The 26,614-nt window shown below is 41.7% G+C and overlaps 1 protein-coding gene across 1 annotated transcript; it reads right to left on the reverse strand.

The window, feature by feature from the left end:
- Nucleotides 1-1,874: 1,874 nt before the first annotated feature.
- Nucleotides 1,875-18,188, reverse strand: LOC308097384 (NFX1-type zinc finger-containing protein 1-like; the record flags this gene model as incomplete). The annotated part of the gene is made up of 17 exons (XM_080445140.1): nt 1,875-4,806; nt 5,555-5,650; nt 6,289-6,399; nt 7,223-7,390; nt 7,482-7,614; nt 8,281-8,420; nt 8,759-8,979; nt 9,134-9,254; nt 9,434-9,583; nt 11,181-11,311; nt 12,973-13,095; nt 13,784-14,022; nt 15,086-15,189; nt 15,895-16,074; nt 16,452-16,792; nt 16,951-17,173; nt 17,631-18,188. 17 exons carry the CDS (start codon nt 18,186-18,188, stop codon nt 2,308-2,310), a joined length of 5,538 nt encoding a protein of 1,845 aa, XP_080301266.1. The 3' UTR covers nt 1,875-2,307.
- Nucleotides 18,189-26,614: the final 8,426 nt, after the last annotated feature.

Consider the following 26,614-nt stretch of genomic DNA (forward strand, 5'->3'; position numbering starts at 1 on the left):
GTTTATATATGGGCATCTGACCGACTTCAGGTCAGGCTCCGCACTCTCTCTGGTCCTTTTAATCCCAATTAATGAATGAATTAAAGTTCAATTAATCCAGGAATATCTGCATGCCGTGTGTGTGTGTTTGATGATGATAACGGTTATAAAGTGTGGACATTAATAATATGGATAGATAACACACAGGAGCAATAAATGCAACAGCCAGTCAGACTGCATTTTTTGGCTTGCATGCCCATATCCTACAGCGACACAGGACAATAGGTGCGAAAGCGAAAGTGGTTTAGATATCTCGGCACAGTAAAACGACCGGCTCAGTGGTCTTGGGGTAAAGAGTGTCCGCCCTGAGACTGGGAGGTCAGGATTTAAACCCTGATCGTGTCATACCAAAACCGCATTTTCACAATCTTAAAAAAATAGCAGATCTACAAGTTCATAGCATGGCACGAAGTGACGCTCTATGCTTGAATATCTGCTATTTTTGAATAGCCAAAGTCCAAAAATCTAAAATGACACGGATGCTTTCTCAGTTTTAATGGGTTAATAAACTATTCATTAAAATAAGTTCTGGATTGCATTTTTAGTTTTCCAAGTCCATCTTTGTCCTTGTAACTCACATAGTGATACTTTTGCTGTTTGGGTATAATACGGTTTACACTCATGATTTCGACACAATGCAGTATGTGAATGTGAATGTGAATGTGAATGGATCGAGGTGACCCTAGCATCCCTATTCTGGGGCAAACATTTGGCAAAAATAGCTGATCTACAAGCTTGTGTTGTGAGCTGGTAGATCTGCTATTCTCAGTGAAGACATTTTATGGAGAGGGGAAACAAGGAGGGGACCAAGTACAGAGCCCTGGGGAACACTGGTCAACTCAGTAAATAGGGTTTAAGTGGTTACTGCTCAACAAACACATGGCATGCAAAATGAAACACCTACCTCTCATCGTGTGTGTGTGTGTGTGTGTGTGTGTGTGTGTGTGTGTGTGTGTGTGTGTGTGTGTGTGTGTGTGTGTGTGTGTGTGTGCTATGTATTCCCATATCCCATGTTAACCACTTTAAAACTGGTGTCACTTTTTCAGGCATGTGGAATTTTTTTAACTTTTCAAAACAATTAAAAAACTGTCAAGATGTAACATGTTGTGAGCTCGTAGATCTGCTATTTAAAAAAACTGTTGAATAGGGCATAAGTGAAGAGAGCTCTTCCATTGAATTGGCCCATGAACTTACTTCTGACTCTACTGTCCACTTCAACTGACCCTGACTTCCATATTTACAGTCATTCTTGTTCAATTAAAGCCCTTTATATTTTCATTATCTGAATGCTAATACACTATTGGCCCAACATTTCTCCTGCAGACATTTCATATGATTGTGTGCATGATAGTTTTTTTTCACTTTAGCTGGTCTATTAACGAGGCCATAATTTTCATTACATCATAATTCTGATATTTTAATTTATATCATCTTCTGACTATAGCTTCATCTACTGCGCATGAATAGAGTTTGTCGCTTAATCCAGACAGATTTCAATGACAATATTCTATAAGCAATGGTATTGGGGGGAAAAACACAGAACATAAAAATCATACAGCCATAGAGATTTTTATTTCTGTAAATAAACAGCATGTTGCATTTTAAAACTATTCAGCAGGATATTGATCAATACAAACAAAACAGACAAAAATACCTAGACAATAGTGATGAGCAGGCCGACCCCGCGGGTGGTCGAGTCAGGATTTCAAAGGCAATTATGCGGGCTGCGGGTGAGCGGGTCAGCCGCTCTCACACGCAAAAAAAATATATAAATATATTTTGAACAACATGCTTGTTTATTTAGCCTATGACAATGTTGTGCTACTGTAGACATTTAAAGCGACTTTGGGTACTTAAAAGAGCACTATATAAATCTGAGCTATTATGATGAAGATTATCTTTTTTTTCCCCACCGCGGGTCGCAGTGCGGGTTGAGCCATAGATTTATATATGGGTTCGCAGGGCTGGCTGAGGCGGGTTGGGTTCCGTGACGGGGCGGGGCGGGTCATGAAAAAACCCAAGCTGCACATCACTACTAGACAATAATGTATACATGCATACTGCAATAACCGTAATAAGGGTACAGAACATCAGTAGATCAAAGGTCAGGCATAAGGAATGAAAGACCAAATCAAATCTCAAAGTCCCCAAAAATATAAAACTTCAATGGTGGATTTGAATGTCAAGCTGCTTGAATTGGTTCAAAGTCTTACGGGTTGGCTTCAGACCAAGCAACATATTGTGCCCCATCCATCTGACACAACTTCTTTAGGTTTGCTCAGTGTCACATTCAGGGCAGCGCTCACTCTCTGTTGTCCCTCCACACTCACTTATAACATAGACATGGCCTTTATGGCATCTGTACCAATGGTCAGGTTTCATCTGTATGGCTGAGACAATCACATTACTCTCGTCTTCGTCTAATCCTAGGCCAGTGTGTTGAATCATGTCATCCAGACTCTTCAATGCCTGCTTCATTTTGTCTTGCTCAGTAAATGGACCAGGTGTTGCAACTTGTTTGACTAACAAGTTGGAACGGATGTTGCGGTCAGCCAAGAGGATCAGCTCCTTCAGCTCACGCTGTAGATCCAAGACCTGCTGGTCAGTGATTTTCTGCCTCAGATCAAGTAGCCACATCACAAATTTCTGAATTTCCCCCTCAAAACAGAGTCCTTGTTCACCAGACATTTGCTCCTTTTGGATCCTTTTGAGCTTTTCAACTTTCTCAAGGAAGGCCATCTTGTTTTCAAGGACACACAGGTCCTTCATTGTGAGATGGGGAGGGCTCAGTTCAACTTTGATGTTCATGTAGCTCTTTTGAAGCCCCCTCATCTTCCATTGGTTCTTCAGGGTCTTCTTCTTCTCTGCAATATCTGTTTGGCACCCACTGAGCTTCACCTTTACTTTCTCAATCTCAGTCAGAATGCTCTTGATTTGGGTTCCATAGCGGAGGTTATTTCGGATCGGAGTTTGACACTCAGGGCAGTCTTTTAGTCTTATGGCCACCTTCTTCCCTGCATTAGATTGCTGTATGTCACCCATCGCCATGTATGAGTCAATAGCTGTTGATTCAATGATGTGTCCACAGTCTTCTAGTTGAACGAACAAATCGGTCCTGGTGGCGTCCTCAGTGCCAAAGATATTTGCATCACAGATGCGACATCGGTTTGGACATTTCTCCCCACAGAGGCCTATGCAGGGATGGCCACAGTCAAGGATCTGGTCACAGGGCTGGACACAAGGTGGGCGATCACATGGCTCATGACAACGCTTGCTGCACCTCTGGTGAGGGCACTGCCAAGCACAGGGCTTAGTGCAAGGGGTGCACGGATGTCCACATTGGTGCTTGCAATTACTGTGGATGCAGCGGTTCTCACAAGGCCTGCGACAGGCAGAGCAATCAGGAGCGCATATCTCCTGGCACTTATGGGAGCAGATCAGTAGACGTTCGCACTGTTGGGCACAAGAGGAGTGGTAGCGTCCCTGGTGGCAACTGTGGCAAGTACCAGTACAAGCATGCCCACATTTGAGCATCTTCTGACATGGCTCCTGACATGCAAACGTCTCTGGGTCCTGGTGGCAAAGAACCATCTGAATGTGCCCACATCGGAGCATCTTCTGGCATGGCTCCTGACATGCAAACGTCTCTGGGTCCTGGTGGCAAAGAACCATCTGAACGTGCCCACATCGGAGCATCTTCTGACGGGGCTCCCGACATGCAATCTTCTCTGGGTCCTGGTGGCAAAGAACCATCTGAATGTGCGCACATCGGAGCATCTTCTGACAGGGCTCCCGACATGCAAACTTCTCTGGGTCCTGGTGGCAAAGAACCATCTGAATGTGCCCACATCGGAGCATCTTCTGACAGGGCTCCCGACATGCAATCTTCTTTGGGTCCTGGTGGCAAAGAACCATCTGATTGTGCCCACATTTGAGCATCTTCTGGCATAGCTCCTGACATGCAAATGTCTCTGGGTCCTGGTGGCAAAGAACCATCTGATTGTGCCCACATCGGAGCCTCTTCTGACAGGGCTCCCGACATGCAAACTTCTCTGGGTCCTGGTGGCAAAGAACCATCTGATTGTGCCCACATTTGAGCATCTTCTGACAGGGCTCCTGACATGCAAATTCATTCTTATGCTTAGGGTCACGAGGATGGCAGTACCATGTGCAAGGGCCATGGCCACATTCCAAACTGATCTCACAACGTAGTGTGCAGCCTCCCTGAGGAGCTTGGTTAAAATCTTCAGCACAGGAGGCCTCAACCTGGCGGTCTGGATGGTTGTGACAGCGGAGGGTGAGGGCTGTCCCGATCTCGCCCTTCTCCCGCAAGGTACCGAAGATGCCTGCCCACAGCTTGACTCTGCCCAGCATTTTGCTGTTGCAGATGCAGTAGAGAGCTTTCTTGGCACGCGACAAGGCCACACAAACGCGGTTGGAGATGCTCAAGAAGCCAACCTTACCCTCTGCATTGCTGCGGACCAGAGATAACAGGATGATGTCATTCTCTTCCCCTTGGTACTTGTCCACAGTGTGTACACTGACCCCTTTAAAGATATTGGAGGGCATGAGTTTTCCCAAACAGAGAAGCTGGGCGGTGTAGGTGGTCAGGATGGTAATCTGCTGTGGTTTGTAGTCCTGTAAGAGAAGGTAGCGGCACAGGGCAACTACAAACTTGGCCTCATGCTGGTTCTGGTGACTCTTTCCATCTCTCATGTTTTCTTCTGGGTAATCGTGCTCCAAAAAGAATAGATTGGTTGTAAGGCCCTGCAAGGCAATCATTTGTAAGATTTGTATTTGTCATATTCATGATGGGGGGGACAGGTTCAATGATGCCTTTTAAAATAGTTAACCATACCCTTTCTAAAAAATATTTATAATTTTGTCAGAAGAATCCCTGGTGCCTATACTTTTCACAAGTTCAAATTTACTTAAAGGGATATTTCACTTTATTTCATTTTATCAGACACGCCCCCTTTCTATACAAACCCATTGTAACTTCAAACTCCATGTTAGATTCATCGGAAACACCCGTCCTTGGTTCTAGTGACTGATATTGTCCTTCTAATACGTGAGGAGACCGTGTTTTTTGAATTACTTTTTTCATTTATTTTGAACATTTGTTTTTGAAAATGAAAAACAAAAACAAAAAATAATAATAATAATAAATAAATAATAAATAATAATAAAAAACACGGCCCCCTCACATATTAGGAGGGCAGGATGAGTCATCAGAACCAAGGACTGGTGTTTTTGATTAATCTAACATGTTACAAATGGAGTTTGAAGTTATAATGGGTTTGTATAGGAAGGGGGCGTGTCTGATTAAATTAATATCAAATATCTAAATACTGAATCAAGCAACTTAAAGACTGTCTGGGGGGCTCACAAAAGCCTGAGTAGACGATAAAATTACCCACTTTTCTTTTGTGAAATATCCCTTTAAGTAAAGTAAAATACTTTTTCCACCACTGACTGCTGGTAACTGAAATGTTGTGACGAAAATGAAACACACCATGATGTCTTCGTGGGCCATGACAGAGGGGTGGTTCTCCAGCTCGTCGTAGATGTGTGGGGTCAGGAGAGAGGCAATGTTTGGCTTCATGCGATGCTGCAGACATACAAAGAGAAAAGAGCAAAGACCAGTGATGGAAGAAGTGCTCACAAGTTTTACTTCAGTAAAAGTATCAATACTGCAATGTAGATATACTCTGTCACAAGAAGAAGTCCCGTATTCAAAATGTACTTGAGTAAAAGTGCAAAAGTATCAGCATCAAAAAATACTTACAGCACCAAAAGTTAAAGTACTCATTGTGCAGAATGTCCCATTTCCCACAAGTTCAAACGTATAAAAAAAATATTTTGAAAATAGCAGATCTAGAAGATCACAACATTGTGTGTTCGTAGATCTGCTATTTTCAAATGGACGAAATATATAGGGCTGAAGTGATTACCGGTAGTGTGTTTTGTAGTAACTAGTAACTAAAGTCATATAATTGTAGTGGAGTAAAAGTACAGTATTTGAGTAAATGCACTTAGTTACTTTACACCACTGACAAAGACCAACATGAACACATACTGTACACACACATATTGCACAAACACAGCATAACTCTAAAGTAACACATGCAGTTATACTTTGCCTTCAACTGCAGGATCAAAAGATTCCCCATATTAAATTGATGGATTGTTAAATGCGTAACTTAACATCAATGACAGTTTTGCTGATTTGTGAAAAGAAGCACAAACCTGGCTGTTGAGTTTAACATAGGGTATCTTCATTTTGATGAGCCTCTCAAACATGGACACCTCCATATTGTATCCCTTTGCCAGATCATATACTGTAGGACTGGGCCGCAGCTGACAGATAATACAAGAGATCACTGTAAAGTTACATGCACACAGAAAACCGCTGCCATTTCTATTTTTTTTAAACAGCAGCGATGGCTGCTGCCTCGTGCGAGAGCGTGAATTGTTATTTGTTATTTATTTAGGTTTCCAAATAAAAGGATCTTACAAAAGCTGATGCCTTTATGTGCTACTTCTTCCTTTTTATTATTTATAGAGCTGTATTTCATTTTTGTAAATATTGAAGATTATTACTGATTACTGATTTTCATCTATATGCCTACATAATTTTGTGTGTATGTGCGTGCGTGCGTGTGTGCCTGCACGTAAACGTGTGGCAGGGGCATGCCATGGCAGTTAAAACCATTTGAAATGAAACAAACTCCAGCGGGCAAGCCCTCTTGTGCCCACAATATTTTTTTATAAGATTTTAAAAACAATGTAAGTGATGGATGGCTACATGCATACTCAATAGTCAATACATACTATGCAATAGATACTCAACCCATCACAGTCACCACCCAACACTCATGCAGAGAGCAGCTTACAATGCAGCACTGGTGGGTCAATGTTGTGCGATTACAATTACAGCTGCACAATGATACTGCCAAATTTAAAGAAAATATCTAAATGTAAATGTTGTCATAGAAACAGCCTTGTTTGTGCAGACAGTCGGGGACTACTTTGTTATTAAAGCCAGTTTTCATTATCTATGAATTCCATGTCTGCTTTCGTTGGGCTGAACAACGCCCCTAAGCTGTGATATAATGACAATATACCATGGTAAGTATGTGACGCTGCCATGTGGGTTTTAGAGACAGTGGTGCTTCCTGACCTGCTGGTGGTCTCCGATGAGGATGAGGTGCTGACAGGCTTCACTCAGCGCAGTAATAATGTGGGCCTCCAATACCTGTGCGGCCTCTTCTACGATCACCAGCCGTGGCTGCACTTCCTGGATCACATTACGGAACTTGGCTGCTCCTGTTGTTGTCATGCCAATGACCTAATGGGCAGATTTCTTCCATTGTAACTCTGACCCTAACATACACAATATTACTAGTACATTACATAGATTTCAACTAGTATTACTGTACCTTGGCCCTCGTCAGGACATAGATACGCTCATTGCGTTGTATATCAGCAAGTCGATCCACCACATGCTGATAGGCCTCTGCAGGCCGCAACGCTTCATTACGCAGTGCCATCCTGTAGCGTGCAACCCACAACCTACAGACAATTTACAATTTAGGCATTTAGCGGACGCTCATCCAGAGCGACTTACAATAAGCAAGGTAGTCACATACATCAAATGCAGAGAGACAGTGTAGTGCCTCAGTAAACTAGGATCACAGGTAAACCAATAATCTAGCATCAGTCTAAACAATATACTATCAAAATAATAATCTGTAAATTGAAACAATAGGAGACCAGGTAAACAATGAGCCTAGCATCCGTCTAATAACACGCTACAGTATTTAAAGTACATTTTCAACAATGTGGTCAAGAAGACAACAAACCTAAGTAACAAAAACATGGTCGTCAAATCTACGTCAGTAATTAGCATCAAACGAGCAGAAGGTGGCAGGAAGGGGTACGGGGAGAGTGAAGTGCTAAAGGGCTGAGGTGGAGTCTGAAGAGGTACACAGACGGTAGATAGATGACCATTAGTCAAACAATAATATGATAACACAAAGCCAATGGACTAAGACTAATAGGCTGAAAAATGACACTGTCATGGTTTTATTGTTTACTGGTTATGCAATACCCGTTGTCAGAGTAGGCTACTCACTGTACCCGTTGTTAGAGTATCCAATGCAGTACCCGCGGGCATAATACTGTAGACCTACTCGGAAACGATGAAGGTTAGGGTTAAGGTTAGAAAGGGAGCCGTACCGATAGAGTCTCCATCTGTCTGGCAGACTGAGAAGCCAAACATTCAAAACGTCTTTCTCCTCCGCTTCAGTCATGTCCGAGCTCAGGTCCAGCTCTTTCCTGATTCTGTCCCTCAGCTGTCTCCTCTGATGTCTTTGCATCTATGTACAGGTGCATGGCAAGGTTTGAACCCACATTAATGACAGAGTTTTTTTAAATCATTATTATGATCATGTTGTTGTGTTGAGTGCCCCAAAACCTAGGAAAATGTTCTATCACTATGTGATGGACTATAATGTTTTTTGGAAACATTTTGAATATTGAATCTTTCTTCTGCGTTGTCATTTCCTTATCTTATTTTACACTATGCTAAAGCCTTAATCTTACCTGATTCACTGTGTACTTGTGGGTAACATTTTAATCACTATGCATCTAAAAAGCTAAAGCTATTATTGGTCAAATGTGTTAAGAGTATATGGCACAGCTTGTTTTCTCTCACCTCCCAGCCCTCGTCGCTTGGCTCTGCCTGTCGTTCAGTATCGTCAATTTTCAAAGCCAGCATTTGCTCTTCAAGTCCTGCCATCATGCCTCTGTCCATCTCCTCGTCCCGGTTGCTTCTGGTGTAGACGCCTTCAAGGATTCGCTCAGCCTGGATCCAACCGGCCTGCTCCACGATTTCAATCATCTCCTCATCCTCCTCCGCTGTAGCTTCCTCTGCAGCTGAAATAAATAATAAAATAAAATACAACTTTTAAGATTACACTTCAAATTGAAATCTGTTTTCTAGCTTGTGTGCAGGGATCTGCCTTTACCATGTATTTCAAGCACCTTGCCAATAACAGATTGTGGACTTGGCCACACTTTAAAACCTCACCTTCATTTACAATGGCCTCCTCTGTCACCCTCTTCTGGAAGAGAGTGGAATCAATGCCCAACCACTCCATTATGACACAGGGATTCATCTTCTCACCACCGGCCTCAAACCCATCCAGATTCTAAGGAGGAGGGACATTACACATACAGTTAATGGCAAGTTTACATTGCCTTCAAGGCCATCGGGCAAAGACATGGTATGTCCTGACAAGACTATTGATTTGGCCAAAGTAGATTTGGCCCGTCGGCTGTTTAATATCCCATAACCCATAACCCGTTATGTTCTGCCAGCATGACTCACAGGTACAGGTGTGCGGTGCAGGCTGATCCAATGTTCCCTTAACATGAATGTCTCTAGGAAAGCCTCTTGGAGGATTCCTTTAAGACTGCACCCCAGCTTCGCCACCAGAGGCTTTATCTTCTTCTTCACCTCATCCAGCTCCTTGTAGATCTGAGAGAGCCAATACAAAGACACACAGTGCACTGAAGCAGTGGTTCTCAAAGTGGGGTCCAGGGACTCCCAAGGGTCCTTGAGGGGGTTCCAGGGGGACCCCAGAAAAATGTGTTAATATATAGCATCAAAATGTGTTTTCCACTTTAACTCTATTTTATGCTTCAGCTATTCGAAAATAGCTCACAACAAGTCACATCTTGACACGTTGTGAGCTTGTAGATCAAATAAAATAAATAATAAATATGTAGTAACATTTTTAAAATTTAGATTTTTTTTAACACAAACCTTCTCTTATGGGATCCCTGGCACAAACTATTTTCAGATAGGGGTCCGCAGCCAAATACATACATCAATTTAGGGGTCTTTGACCTGAATATGTTTGAGAATCACTGCACAGCTTGCTGCAGGAAAACAGCAAGCCCTAATATAGCAGATCCACAAGCTCACAACACTTTGTGATGCAACACGATGTGAGCTTGTAGATCTGCTATTTCTGCTATTTTGGAAAATGTTTGAATTTTGAAAACATTCTTTAACGTTTTTGAAAATTGTTTCCTATAATGACATGCCCAAAATAGGGACACCAGCGATAACCAAACCTGTGGGCTGGGACCCACTGGTGTGGCGTGAGGATAATACAAGTGGGCTCCCAAATAATTGGCAAAACACTAAGATTTTAATGATAATATATCATTAATATAATTGTTTTTAATGTAAAAAAAAAAAATTGTAATGAAGAGGTCCTTTGTTACCTATCCTTTGCACATGTATATTGTAATTTGTAACCTGAGTGATTGATTGGAGTATGGATTCTTTTCACAGCATATTGGCACTTTAGTAACTTGCACAGTGTAATTTGCACAGTTAATACATGCAGACATGAGTTTAAGGATTTGTTGAATACATTTTGTCATTTCTTGTCAGCGTCTAGCTGAATTGGCCACTCAGCACTGAGTGAGCCACCTGTGGAAAAATATAAACATGTTTGTTGAATAATGATGGGCATGTTTTTATGTATTTGTCTTATGTTCTTTAATATACCCCTTGACATGGTGGAGTCCAGACTAATCGCCTCCAGCTGAGTATAAAAGGCTGCCAGCAAGTGAATGTCAGACAGAGGTGGTAGGACATGGTGAGAGAGCTGGACACAACGATGTCACCTGTTGGAGCGCCTGTCTCTTTGTCTCTTTTGCCATATTTTGTCTATTTTTCTGTGGTGAATAAATACACCTAATTGGGTCATTCTCTCTAAATGTAATGGTATCTTTTCTTTAAAATCTTGAACATTTTGTTTTCATTGTGATACCGATAAATAGGACCTTAAAGTATAGTGCGTTAGTTCCATTGAACCAAGCCGGAACGCAATCGATTGATTGATCATTAAAATAAACATGCACTGCCAAGTTAACGGGGCGGCAGTGGCTCAGGAGGTAGAGCGGCCACTTCCCAGTTTGATACCGGGCTCCCCCAGAGTTAGGGTCGAAGTGTCCTTGAGCTTTTTCTGGATCCTGATCCAGAAAAAGTTGGGAACCATTGCTTTGGAGTTATGTTAAAAATAATCAAATAGGTTAATCATTTTCTCACACCAGCTCACCTCTTTTTTTGCAGTACGGAGGTAGTGCGGCAGGTCGCGGGTCAGCTCCCGAAGATTGAATTCCTTCAGTTTTTCACTGTTGCTCCGGCCTCCTACTCTGACAATGCCCGTTGGTAGAAACTTAAGGATACCTGTGTGTGTGAAGGAGGTAAGGTAAACGTTATTTATATAGCACATTTCTTAACTAATGTTACAAGGTGCCGTATAATAAATGAAATAAAAATAAAAACATCACATTAAAATAGAGTAACACAAGTTAATGTGCTATCGAAACAAGTGTTTTTTTTAGCAGCATCAGTTCTGACTCTGCATTTCTTAGAGAAAGTGGTAGGACATTTCAATCAGTGGGGGCTACCACTGCGAAGGCTCGATCATCTTTAGTTTTCAGCCTTGTTTTTGCGGACAATGAGAAGGTCTTTGTCTGAAGACCTAAGTAATCTCGTATTGTCCTTGGGGCACAGTAGTTCTACAGTAGTTCTATCAATTCTACAGTCAATTGGTAGCCAATGTTATGAAGCAAGCACAGGTGTGATATGTGACCTTCTACGTGTATTAGTTAAAGGTCTAGCAGCCGCATTCTGCACCAGCTGGAGGCGATGTACAGAGGAGCGACTCAGGGTCGGTGAATAATGAATTACAATAGTCCAAACGGGAGGAAATAATAACATGGATGAGTTTTTCCAGGCCTTGAGGTGATAGTAAAGACCTGAGTTTGCAAAAGTTTCTTAGTTGAAAGAAAGTTTGGACCACTTTTTTTTTTTAAATTACATGTGGTTCAAAGTTCATATGTTGGTCAAATAGGTTCTTTAAAACACCATAATCATTAGGGATGGGTGCTTGGGCATTTTTTGTTAACAAATACACTTTAGTTTACAAATAACTGAGTATTGTACAGTTAAATGTAGTTAAACGTAGCTTGATGTCATATTTAAAGGCCCATTTTCAACCTTATCTTCATATAATTGGTCTCACCAATGCTCATTGTAATATGCCACCACCGTTTACTCGCTCTGTATCTCGAAGGTGGGCTATGCTACAGCTCAGACACCTGCCTCCCAGTGATATCATTGGTAGGCAGGTTTGGTCATTTCAAACAAGATTTCAAACTTTTATATTTTATGATGAAAGAACAATGGCTTCTATTTCAGGGTACAATCTTTCCTACATATTCTCGCTCAAGTAGTAGGCCTACTATAGTGACGGCTTAGGACAACATGACGTGATGTGTCCCGCTAATCCCAACCACACTGGAATGCGGAAGTGCCATATGGTCAGATCCATCCCAAATCGTCACCCGTTTGAAGGCACGGTTGTGAGAATGTGTTGATCATTCCAGTAAGAGAAAGTCTGTATAGTTTCTATTAGCTTGGAATCGATGATGTCATTGGTAAGTAGGTTTCTGAACTGTCCATAGCCTTAGACGCAGAGCGAGTAGGCAGAAATGTGTACCATATTATAAAGCGGATTAGTGAAGACCAATTATATGAAGATAATGTTGAAAATGGGTTATAGTGCTCCTAAGTTGTAAAAAATAAATTTTCAGTTGATTTGTCCAACAAAATAGTGATTTTTATTTTAGAAAATCGTGTACATGGTTAACCATTTTAACATCCCATCCCCAAAAGCTCATGATATTGAATCAAAATAGAGAGAATTTTTGTCTTGCATCTTAGGAACAGATTTTCTTCCGTAACGGCACTCGATCGGTGCTGTCAAACATCCATAAATGCAAGTACAATTTAATTTTGTTGCAATTCAGGACGTGACCTCATTGACAGACCCAAAAACGTACCCTCAAGGAACTGATCCAGGGCGTGGTTAGTGAAACACACCACCAGCAATGGGACACCACTGCTCCAAAGACCCTCATTTTTCAACAGAGCCTTAGCAATCTTCAGGCCCACATAGGTCTTTCCTGGAGACACAAGCATTTTAGGGATTTTAAGTACAAACTACAGAATTGATACATACATTGGTTATTAATAAAATCTGAGAAAGGAACAGGCATTGTCACGGTTACTTTTCCTTAAATTACTACACAAACGTGATTAAACACAGTTATAATGATAAATTGAAATAAATTGCTTCTTGAGGTTCATTTTAAGTGCTTAGATAGTATTTTAGTGAAGCACATAGTTTGTTTTTATAGCATCCACCTGGATTTACATTACTGTAACTGCTATTTTTCAGGTAATGGAGTTTATGGACTTTCCGTTTCAATGGAGCCAATTTTATTAAACAAAAACTCTTGTTGATACTTTTCATAGGTTAAATACATTATTTATAAAAAACGACGTACAGACTTGACCACTTTCAACCTGGAGTTTGTATTTTAAAAATGTCATTGCAGCTGAACATTTTCTAAATTGTAAAAAGCTCACAATGCGTCGTAATATGGCAAGTTGTGAGCTTGTATATTGTGATAGTGACCTTTTAACCACTTAAACCCTATACACTTGGTCGCATAATGAATGGCGAGAAGAGCTAGACAAACTTTTAAAAAATGGGGAAAAAACTCTTACATTTTCACCTGTAATGACGAAAGGCTGAAAGTGGTTAATTCATTTGAACCCAGGCAGACCCTTGAGAACACCCTGTCTTACCACAGCCAGGAGGTCCCTGTATGATGGCCAATTCCTTGGTGAGGGCCAGCTGGAGGGCTTCCATCTGAGACTCATCCAGTCCAAGCACCTCCATTGTGGGCCAGGCCTCTGGCTTCAGGCAGCCGACGGGCCGAATGCGGCTCCGGTGGTCAGGATGAACAATGGCTGACAGGTTGTATGTATCGCTCATCTTCAGATAGGCCGGGGGGAGCAAATGAGTGTTGCAGTCCACAATGTACCTATAAAGGTGTTAGCGGTGGGATTACATTTACCATAATTCATTATTTGTCATGAAACAACACTAAAAGGCTGTCAATACCAAGAATGATTAACTATAAATATTCTGTTAAAATATATATTTTTATATGGTGTGAACTCAAGTGGATGCCAGAGTCCACACCAAAACTATAACGACAACGACAGCGGTGGATCATAATATCATTGTCCCAATTTAGAGGGTGTCACGTTAAACATAAGACCTCTAGTTTGATAGTGCTCAACTGGCGCTGTCAGACAATAACTAACCAGCACAATGTTTTAAGTTGGCGAAATAAAATGGAGCTGCAGTGCAGAGTATATCTATTATAATAAATAGGTGTTCACTGTTTTGTTACTGACCCATTGAGATTTGACAATGACCCCTAAAAAGGATAGTTTGGAGCCAACAGTATTTGTCCACTTCTAAATTAATCCGAGATCAAAAACTGCATGTGTGTCAGAGTGCCCAAGTTATATAATGGAGAGAGATCTTGACTTTTTTGATAAATAATATGGAACCATTATGTTTAACTTATATTTAAGGATGCTAATTTGGGTTTCTTTCTTTCTCTGACCTCCATCGTAGACTACATTAAAATATACTATTTGGAATGGACACATGTCTGTGGCTCATTAAAACATAAAAAAAACAGTTTTAGTTTTTAATAGGAAAGGGTTTATTTTTACATGTCATGAGCAATAACAGCATAAACAACAACATCCATCACCCGATGCTTGTGGATGTTTGCTTCGCAAGTGGTATTGCATCGTTTCCTGTGTCTGTGACTGAGGCGTTAAATGATTGCAGTAAATTCATAGTGGTCACACCCATTTCCCCCCTGATAATGCTACAACTAATAGATCTCTCTGTCAAAAAACTGGAAGTCACCAGTTTCTTACCATCTGCACATCTATTATCTTTGTTTTCACTTATATCACATTTTTAAGTACATGATCATGGTGCTATTTTGTTGTCATGTCAGACTGCGCCATGGTGATAAGATGTGTGTACTGTTTTAATAATAAGAACACACGCTCACATACCTCTGGAAGGGCAGGTGGGCCTCCTCTTGCTCCTGCAAGCCTTCTAGCACATAACGGTAGGCCTCAAAGAAGGCGGGGGACTCCACCATCTGGAAGCGGTCTGTCTGTAGGATCAGGTCATTTTTGTTATTCTATAGTTCAGTACTTCTCAAAGTGGGGTCTGGGGACCCCCAGGGGTCCTTGGGGGCGTTCCAGGGGGTCCACAGCAAAATAAGTTAATATAGCATCAAAGTCTATTTTAATCCAGCGTAGCGATAGTTCAGGTAGGCACGGAAGGCAGTAGGGTACATTGCTAGCTCACTCCCCAGACCCCCCCCCCATTCATTCGCTAACAAGTTAATTAATAAATACACCCACAGTCTGTCTCTCCACGTTCAACCTCACTTAATTCTCATTCGCTGCAAGCTATCTCACACACGCCCTCATTCCCTCAGTGCAACTCAGGCGGTCCTTTTAAGCAGTCTGTCTAATAACTAATAACTGTATCTTATGCTCTGCTCTGAGGGGTTTGTGATTTCAGATGCTGTGTCATGCTTGCGCAGGTAATCTGTAATATCACTGGAGCAGAGTCACACCGCCAAACTGAATGCAATATCATTGCAGTAAATGGTTAATCCTGAGCTGAAGTGTCTAACTGAACCACTTTAAACCCTATATACACAGGATATTTGAAAATAAATTAGGTGGTATTGTGAGTACAGACAGTTTCTGACTATTTTGCCCAGGGCGCAGCGTTGGCTTGCACCGGCCCTGCATGCCACCATTATTAATAGCCATTAAACACACTTTACAGTTCCAGACCATCTCACCTGTATTGTCCCCAACTTGTCTCTGCTCTCCTCAGTGAAGATAAGCTGGAACCTGCCTTTCCGTAGGCCTTTGGGCTCACTGTCTGACACCGTGGCGTACAGGAAGGTGTCAAAGTTATCACACGACAGACAGAGCAGCGAACCATAGATTAGCTTCTTCGAGTTCTCCCATCGTACACCCTGTTGGGAAAGTGTGTGTGTGTGTGTGTGTGTGTGTGTGTGTGTGTGTGTGTGTGTGTGTGTGTGTGTGTGTGTGTGGTAGATGGAACGTTATTACTTATTTGGTTAATTACAAATGTGAAATGTACATTTGCCGAAAAAAAACTACCATTGAGTGGATTTATTGAAGATCCTATTTGTAAATTATGTCTCATTCTAAAATTAATATGGCGGAAGCTGAATATAACAGAAGCAGAGGCACTGTTGGCACTGAAGAAGTCTTTCTTTTTACTGCAGACCAGTATGATACAGTATGGTTGATAAAGACAATAGTATTGCTGTTATCTATACAATATGAAAGCATATAAAAAAACACAGAAATCGACACAGATACCAACCTTAAAAGGCTGAGGGTCAAACTGAACAACGTAGGCTACGCCCGCCCGCGTACACATTGGCTCCACCAGACGGGTGTCACGATACACTGTGATGTCATTGCGCATCCTCTTCGGCGGGCTGTCATTGGCCATTTGTCTCTGGAGTAGTTCCTGGATCCCCTCACGAAGCGGTCGCACAAAGTCCTCTCTCAGCAGCCGGAAGTGAGTGTCGAGGTACAGGTGGTTGCTGGCATAGGGCCGAGAGGTGAGATTGGGTCTAAGGAATGGCCTCCGTTCCTCGTGTATCTCCTCAGGTGTGGGGAAGATAGGCAGGTTCCTGAAGTTCTCCTGCTCTTCTCCACCTAGGATAGGAGGTATGACAAAAGTGGCCATGGGTTTAATTTATGATCACATGACAGCACCAAAATCAAGTCAAAAGTTTTTTATGAGACCTACTGAAATGTTACCTTCAGCGAAGGAGTATAGCAGTATAAATATAAATAAATGTCCATCACTATACCATGGTTCTCTCCAACAGTGTTTATAGGTCTCCACGGGTCTTTGGGGGTGCTCTCCCTGGATTTCTTCTGGCGGCTGACCAGGTCCTGGATCTCCACCAACTTCTCATCCGTCTGCGGGAGGACTTCCATTCCGGATACCCTGAGGTCCCTGATGGAGTTTGGAAGGACCATGACCAGCATGGACAATGACTGGAGAGAACTGGTTGGGAATGTTTTGAGCACCTGGAAATGAGGGAATGGGAATAAATACATGTAGTTCGTCCTGCAGTATCCCAACATTAGCATAGAGAAGTAGGTCTAATAGAAGGAGCAATAACTGAAAGTACAACAATGGGAATTTTGTCACTTTTTTACCAGCATGCAATGCAGGTCTACAAAGAGACTGAGCACTAGTCATTCTCGACATGTTTTCGATCATTGGCTGTCCTTTAAGCCAATGGGGAGCCACTAGCAGTGTTGCCAGATTCTGCGAGAGAAATAAGTAACCAGGTCTAAGCCAATGGGGAGCCACTAGCAGTGTTGCCAGATTCTGTCGGGAGAAATAATAAAATAAAGCATGCTGGTATACATGACTGTGTGTCATGTCTTGTTTTCATTTTGCATAGTAGGGTTTGAATGGAGGTGAAGCTATCTTAGTTTGAGAAAATGGCTTGTCTGCTAAGGGTAAAATGTCATTTACCTCAAAGACAACAGCCAGGATGTTGTCCAGATGGACTGTGTACTGTTTCCTGCGGACAGTGCCGGACTCCGAAGCCATTTGCTCCACATGATGTGGCAGTGTGAAGCTGAGGAATTCTGAGTCTTTCACCATGCCAGCCAGGTGTCGCCGGGTAGCCCTGTTTGTCCGTGCCTGGAAGGCCTTGCATAGGACCGAGCAGAGGAGTTGGACATGGTCCTGTCTCATTTCTTTCTCGTTCAGCAGGTCTTGCAGAGTGGTGATAGAGGACAGGGTGATGGCCACCTCGGATGGATTCTTTTCAGATAGCTCGTGTAGCTTGTGTAAGGCATTTCGATGACTGTTCTTAGCAGAAGGTGAACACCCCTCATTCCTGTTGTGTCTTCCAGGTGCATCGCCATCTTTTCTCTTACTACCGCTGCTTCCCACTCTCTCCGCACCACTGCCTCCTTTTCCCCCAGACCCTTTCTTCCCTCTCTCTCCTCCACCTGCATCTCCACCTCCTGCTCCACCTCTAACTCCAGTGGCATCTCTATCTCCCGCTGCTTCTCTATCTCCCATTGCCACTCTACCTCCTGCTGCACCTCTACGTCCCACAGCATATCTTCCTCCTGCTGTACCTCTACCTCCAACTACACCTCTTCCTACAGCTGCACCTCTACGTCCAACTACACCTATTCCTACAGCTGCACCTCTACGTCCCTCTACACCTCTTCCTACAGCTGCACCTCTATGTCCCTCTACACCTCTTTCTACAGCTGCACCTCTACGTCCCTCTACACCTCTTCCTACAGCTGCACCTCTATGTCCAACTACACCTCTTCCTACAGCTGAACCTCTATGTCCCTCTACACCTCTTCCTACAGCTGCACCTCTATGTCCCCCTACACCTCTTCCTACTGCTGCACCTCTATGTCCCTCTACACCTCTTCCTACAGCTGCACCTCTTCCTACAGCTGCACCTCTACCTCCAAATACACCTCTTCCTACAGCTGCACCTCTACGTCCAACTGTACCTCTACCTCTTGCTATACCTCTTCCTGAAGCTGCACCTCTTCCACCAAAGCCATTACCTGGAAAACAACAACATTAACTGGTGAGACAGTAGCCCTATTGGGTCTGGAAAACCTTCTTCAGGGGAGGTCAGGTCATTTTGTTTATCACAGATGTACCCAGTGATATTAATCACATCTAATTATGCGTTTTTCATACTCCGCCTTGGTGAGCACATTACCTACTGTTTTTCATGACAGTAGTCTTAAATGTAATTGTCCTTTTTGTGTGCAATTATTGCGAACTACTTTCACATTTTAGAACAGTATATTGTTGATTGAAAAGAACCTATTATGTTTGTTTTCTAGTATACATAAAATCCCGTTTATCTGAAACAACTGGAATTTTATAGTTTGGGAGATGTTTCCCCAGAGAATAACACTTTTTCTTAAAGGTCAGGTCATAATGCAATCACATTTATAACAGGCTTTATAACACTCGTTATAAGTTCTTATCATAACTTATAACAAGGTTTATGAAGTATTGCTGGTCATAATGCAGTATAAGCTCAGCAGAACAGCACATTATAACCATAACTTGTAAAGTTAAACCATAAAAGGTCTTTATACAGTAACTGACTAAGTCAGAGGTCTTCAACAGGGGGTCCGCGACCCCTAGGGGGTCCGCGGAGGTACTGCAGGGGGTCCGCAAAATTGCTGTTTGATTAAACAATATTTTTGTTTGAAAAAAAAAAAACATTTGTTTTTCTTTTTCTTTTTCAAAATGTCAAATTGTCTTTAAACATAACATGAATCCATAGCAAACAGATAAATGGAGGCACAATGCACAATAACATGGTATGTTTATACATATTTTGTAGATAATTTTTTTTTTGCACACCTACTGGGGCAGGTGCGTATAGGAGCAGGCAAAATAAAACACAATTGTATACATAAATATACAATATATGTGGTAGCCCCCCTACCCTACGAGGTAGGGGGTCCCTGCTCCATCTCCCCATCAGTTTGGGGGTCCCTGGCCTGAAAAGGTTGAAGACCCCTGGGTCACTAAGTTATGGTAGTTATGATTATGCATTATGACCAGCACTTTTATATATATATATATATATCTCTGCTGTACGGCAGGAACCAGCTAACTCCAAAATGTTCATTTTTCAGGAAATTAAAAAGAGTTAGGAGGTTTTGTTCATCATTGATAAGAACAGCTGAATGGAACTCCAAGCTCACAAAAGGGGGTGGAGCCTGGAGTCAGCAAAACCAGCTAACTCCGGTGGACTTCGCTGGTTTAGCAGAAGATTTGAGGATCCAATGGAGTTAGCTGGTTTTGTCAGAAGCGCTTTTTAATGCTTTTCATTGGCTCAATATTTTTTTTACCAACACACCGACGTAAAGGGTGTGCAATGGCCCTGATTTATGGGAAAAAAAAGCAAAAGCGTCAAAATGGACATAAACATAAACATTGTTACAAGTTGTCATACATGATTATAAACATTTATAATGAGTGTGTTGCCATATAGGCGCATTATAATACATTATGAATGTTCTTATAATGCATTATAGACAGGAACTTTAAAGGAGAATTCCAGTCATTTTAGATGTTTGCTTTGATGTGTCGCTAATCACTCACCAACTAGACTGAGAGAACGAGCCCAATCGAAGGTCTTGAAGGGCGGATCCAAACTCAGCCGCCCGGATTTGTGCGGGGCTTCCTATTGCTTCACCAATCTATGTCCCCGCCTCCCCTCCCCTCCCCCCCCTCCCCCCCCCCCGCCCGGCCTGTTCACGGAGCACGCTGATGTCACCAAATTTAGAGCGACGCCCCTCTGCACTCTGATTGGTTAGGAGATAACAAGGTCCCAAGACCATCTTCCTGCATGGCTCTCCCAGGCTTTTTTTCTTTTGTAACACAAAAAAAAGCATGGGTTTCCGAGGCTACTCACCAACATACAAAGGGCCGTTGAATTTTTCCAGAGAAGCCCCTGTTGTCCATTGTGGAGACCCCTTCCACTGGCATAATGGAGTAATAATATCAAGTAGACTTGGTAACCTGGCTGTAGAAAGTAACACCACAGTAAAGAACCTGGGGGTTATTATTATTCTGAATTGAATTTTAATACACACATTAATCATGTCACCAAGATTGCTTTCTTTCATCTTAGAAATATTGCGCGAATTTATCTGTCGTTAGACGATGCAAAAACGTTGATCCACGCTTTTGTTTTCTCTCGGCTTGATTACTGCAACGCACTCTACTCTGGCCTGCCAAAGAAAACAACTGACAGATTACAACTTGTTCAAAATGCGGCAGCCAGAAGTTTAACTAAAACTAGGATGAGAGAACATATCACTCCAGTTCTAGCTTCACTACACTGGCTCCCGGTTGTTTTTAGGATTGATTTTAAAATTATTTTAATAGTTTATAAAGCTCTAAATGGTCTGGCACCTTCCTACCTCTCTGACTGCCTAGAGAGATATGTTCCAAACCGGGCCCTCAGGTCTTCAAGTGCTGACCTGCTCGAGGTGCCTACAATGACATATAAAAAATACGGTGAAGCAGCATTCTGCTTTTACGGACCGACAGTGTGGAATAAACTCCCATTACACTTAAGACAGGCAGCCTCTGTCGATAGCTTTAAAGCACAGCTCAAGACCTATTTCTTCACTCTTGCTTTTAGCTGATTCTTTGGTTGATTTTTAATTCCTCACTGTATTGCCTATTTTAATGTTGTTTTATGCCTTTGCTTTTATTTTATTTTATTTTATTTTTGTTTGCTTTATTGTTAAATTGGTTCTAACTGTAATTGTATTCTTGCTCTGTAAAGCACTTTGAGCTGCATTTCATGTCATGAAAGGTGCTATACAAATAAAGTTTATTATTATTATTATTATTAATGCGGATAAACAAAAAACGCCTATTTTAGCAGCTCCAAAGTTCGTTTTTTTTCCCACTAATCCTCATTATGCAGTGTCCTGACACTCAAACATGCACCGAACGTCCCTTATGAGCTGCCGTTCATGCAGAACGACATGGAGCTGGTTGCTTGTTTCTCTCACAGAATCTGGCAACACCGAGGACTAGCTTCACGTCGTTCTGCATGAACGGCAGCTCATTGCATGAGCTGTTACCACAACTCTTAATTGTAGCATACGCTGTACATCGTGTCCAGAAAACAATGTGATCTCCGCAGCTACGTTTGATCCCACAACTCTCACCAACTTCTGAATTCTGCTCCAATGTTGATTCTAGTTTTGCAGCGAGTTCTATCCAACTCTTTATTCTTGTTTTTTGGCCGTACTGTAGAAGCTGCCACTGTCATTTGTCTGCCATTCATGACACTCATGCCTTGCGCAACATTTGCATCTAGAATGCATATGTTGTGCTGTGGTAGCCTGGTAAACCCTCCCTCCGGAAATCTCATTTCTATTTGATTCCTGGAGTGAGTCTGGCATGAACCGCCTCTCTGCAATATTGGCTGTGTATGCCAAACGGCCGCGCCTATCAGCGTCGTCGCTCATTGTTCTGTGATTGACAGCTTACGTTGGCCAATCAGGTGGCGAGTTCGAGTGAGCCCAAAACACGAACGGCAGCCATCTTTTTCTTGTGCGGCCAATTCTCCGCTATTTTTTTACTTCAAAAAGCTCTCTAACTTCTATTTTGAGGCACGGAATTTACTTAAGATATCGTTTGGATAGAATTTAGTTGTTTAACTTCATATATGTGGTCAATTAATCATGACAAAGCCTATTTTTTAAAAAAAAATTAGAGAACCGGTAGGGGCGGGCAGTGACACCATTGTACCCGAAAAAGGCAACCCATTTTGGGTATGGCTGTATCAAAAGTCCCGTCGCGTCACATTAAGACTGGTGAACTGCTGATTGGCTGAAGGGGAAAAATTATCATTGGCTGAAGGGGTTGTCAGTCAACGGTATTACTCCCGCCCAACTCCAGCACAGCCAATATTGCAGACAGGCGGATCAGGCCAGACTCACTCCTGAAATGAAATGGAATTGAGATTTCCGGAGGGAGGGTTTACCAGGCTAGTGCTGTGGGACGTGGGATGCAAAATGCAAAAGAAGGAGTTCAGTGTCATTGATTCACCGTCAACCTGGCATCCCTATTTTGGGACGAAGACTAAAAATATATATATTTAAAAAATATATATCTAAAATCTTTAGAAAATTGCAGATCTACAATCTCACAACGCTTCACAGTGTAGATCAGCTTTTTTTTTTATAGGGCTTAAGTGGTTAACAGACAGACACTGATGAAGCGAATTTATATTATTATATTATATTGCTTAGCATTGATTAGTCTGTGTTGCTAGCTTGAGTTTGAGAGCTGAGACCAGACCCTAAAACACCAGCTGCTGATAAGGCCTGAAAAGGGATATATACTTGCTCTTACGTCTTGCATGGCTGCCATGTTCAGGTCTCTCCTCCTCCATGCCTCTCTCAGGGTGGATGTCTTTGAAACCTAGGATGGTCACATCGGCGTTTGCTGTGTGGGAAAGAGAGGACAATGAAACTCAACATCTAAACATGAAAACCCGAATAAACAAATCTAAATTACACTGGTGCAAAGAAAATGGTGTAAGTAGATGAATGATGTGACAACACATGGTTTCATGAGGCGATACATGCACCGTGATTAATTTGATTAACGATGATGATATCCAATCAGCACAGCCCCTTCATTATCCGTGTAATATGCTGTAATATGAACAGGTTATGGCGGTATTAATAACTTTTATGTTATTAATGAAAGGTAGGGTAAATGTTTTATTTTGGTTAAAATAAGTGTTAAATAGCTCTATATTCTGATAGTACTCATTGCTATAGTGTTTGTCCAGTAAAAGGAGTCTCCCATGTCTCTCCAGCTCTTTATTAAACAGAAAATGCATTTTCAGTGCTCTCTCCTGATTGGCTTAAATGTTGTCGCCTACCTGAAAATGTACTATATTCTCTTTACTAAAGAGCTGGAGAGACCCCTGTGACCGAACAAACGCTCTGCAGCAAATAGCAATGATTACTATCAGAATATAGTGCTTTAACCTTTTTAACAAAACCAAAAAAAATGTCACTTACTCTACCTTTAACACCTCATACTGTCCGAAGGTCAGGGTTGTCAGAGTGATACACCAAGAAACACACAGGAACTGTGCGATAAAAACTAAAGTTACTGAACAATTCTACTTCTACAAATCACAAGCTGAAATGTGATAAATGTGAACATGAAATGCAATAAATTGAAGCATAAGAATCAATTAAATCAATCAATTCAATAGATGACAATGCAATAAATCATTGACAAATTGACAAATGCCTAAACCAAGTATAGCCTTTCATGGTCTATACTTGTGCGATGAAGGCTGTTAAAAGGGGCCAATATTGTGTTTGAGCCAACAGGAGATGAGAGGATTGAATAAGGAGGAGCTGATGAAAGGGGAAGGTTAACCGTTGTAGGCATTAGGCAACTGGCCCGCCATGGCAACAATATCTGGACGGGCTGGGGCGGCACCTGTAAGCGAGGAGTGTTGGGCGGGAGGAGTAGGACGAAGGTTCGGTGGGGGCTTCTCACTGGAGTCAGTTGGATACGACAGCAGTGACAACACAGAAATGTGTGTGGGGAGGAATCAACTGACACAATGACTAAATTGGGCAGAAAAAGGGGACGTAAAAATGAATTGGCAACTCTAAATTTAATGGAGAAAAGAAGGATTGTGGCGGTATATTAACTCATTTTGCTGGAGACCCCCTGGTAGTACCCCCCAAGCCAGGACCCCTTGGGGTCCCCGGACCCCACTTTCAGAACCAAAAGAGAATCTATTACAATAAAAAGAATGCTTATGTTATTATACTTTTAGCCATGCTGAGTGTGAATGACAGACACAGACAACCATACATCAGGTAGCAGGGTGCACTGTGGCACTGAACCCCTCATAGTGCAATCAATCTGGTAGAATGTGGGCGGATAAAACAGATTTGCATTGATGAAACTGGGTATATTATTATAGTTCTATATCCATTCTTATTTGAATGCCCTGTGGTCATTGTCAACTTTCCTCTTTAGACTTGATGATGAAAATATTTGTTAAAAACACCCTGGGTTTCCTTTGCATTAAACAATGCACTGTTTCTCTCCATATCGAAGAGACCTTGAACAAGCAATGAGCTCCTGTTCTATGAAAGAGCTCTTGTTCTTATCTTATCTATTCAAAAAGGAGTATGTCTGTGTTGTCCAGATGTTCTATTTCACTTTCTAATTAACCAAATGTCCTCTGTGAGAGATTTAAGTAGGATATTGAAAAATGATTATATAAGCATTTCTATCTGCACATGTAGGCCTAACATTTTATTACACATACATGCAGTTCAATCTGTATGTAGTTACCAAACACATCTTTATTAACTTTAATAGTTTTATACAAGGTCCTGACACAAGAGCTAGTTCTTAAAGGCAGGTTGACAGATCATTTTAAATGCTGTAAATTCAAATAAGGTGAAAAAATTTATTAGGATAGGTGGGCACTTAGACATCTGGGGACCTCAATGTAAAATTGCTATTTTGTCCAAAAATGTTGTTAAAAAAATAATATTTTTAAGTAAAGTAAAGTATACATGATTAAAACATCATTAAACATTCGACAATTAATGTCTAATATTTCTACAATACAGTACAAAACCTGTATATCCAGTCATTTTGGGGCATAAACATGAAGTTGAAGGATAAAATTAAGTCTGATAATGATGTACAATGCGTGTTCACATCATGTATGCTTTACATTACTTAAGACTATTTTTTAAATATTTAATTATTTTACATTTTGGACAAAATGGCCAATTTTACATCGAGGTGCCCAGCTGTCCCTAGTGCCCACCTATCCTAAAACACACACCAAAAAAACGGTAGCCTAAAGGTAATTAAACCAGTAATTAGCAGCAACATTCCAATATTTCACCCACAGTTCTAACCAAAACGTTATATATATAGCCCCATATGTGACCTCCTCACAGATAGATAGGGATAATTAATACCAAAAAAGCATGTAGGCTAAAACAGTGGATTGTTGTCATTACATGATGGACAACATCAGTGCCTTAATTGGACGTAGGCCTATCTCTGGTCCACAATGGTGGAAAGTTACTAGTAAGTACATTTACTCAAGTACTGTACTTAAGTACAATTTTGAGGTATTTTTTACTTTACTGGAGTACTTCCAATTTTCAACAATTTTACTTCTACCCTAGCTGTAGAATACAACTTTCGTGACGTATTTATGATTCTGACGTTTTCAATCTACGAGAGTTGTAGGGTTCACGCCCCATGGACACCGGGATTCTGCACTATATGCCCCGTAGACACTCCAAACATGTACAAATTGAAAATAAAGGTGCTTAACCCCACGCTACAAATGTTACCTGTCTCTACGCGGTAGTAGTTTAATGTAATAATCCATATCTTCCAATAAAGAAGTGTTTTAATGCCGTCTGTGGTCGAACGCCATTTTTTCACCCTCGTTTACTTCCGGTTTACATTGAGTGTAATTCCGGGTTTCACCAGATGGGCGCGTCAATACCGCCCATTGGGAACTTCCGACAGAATCGGCCACAGACGGCATTAAAACACTTCTTTATTGAAAGATATCGATTATTACATTAAACTACTACCCCGTAGCGAGAGTTAACATATTGGGCGTGGGGGTAAGCACCTTTATTTTCAATTTTACATGTTTGGAGTGTCTACGGGGTATACTGCTGAAAGTCCCTGTGTCCGTGGGGGGTGAACCCTACAACTCTCTTAGATTGAAAACGTCAGAATCATAAATACGTCTACGAGAGTTGTATTCTACAGCTACTTCTACCCCACTACATCTCAGACGCAAATATTGTACTTTTTCCTCCACTACAATTATTTGAAAACCTTTACTAGTTACAGCAGATTTTGCCAAAACCACTTCAGACCTATATATACTT

Source organism: Gymnoscopelus braueri (genome assembly GCF_963280865.1).
Source record: "Gymnoscopelus braueri genome assembly, chromosome: 12".
Classification (NCBI taxonomy): domain Eukaryota; kingdom Metazoa; phylum Chordata; class Actinopteri; order Myctophiformes; family Myctophidae; genus Gymnoscopelus; species Gymnoscopelus braueri.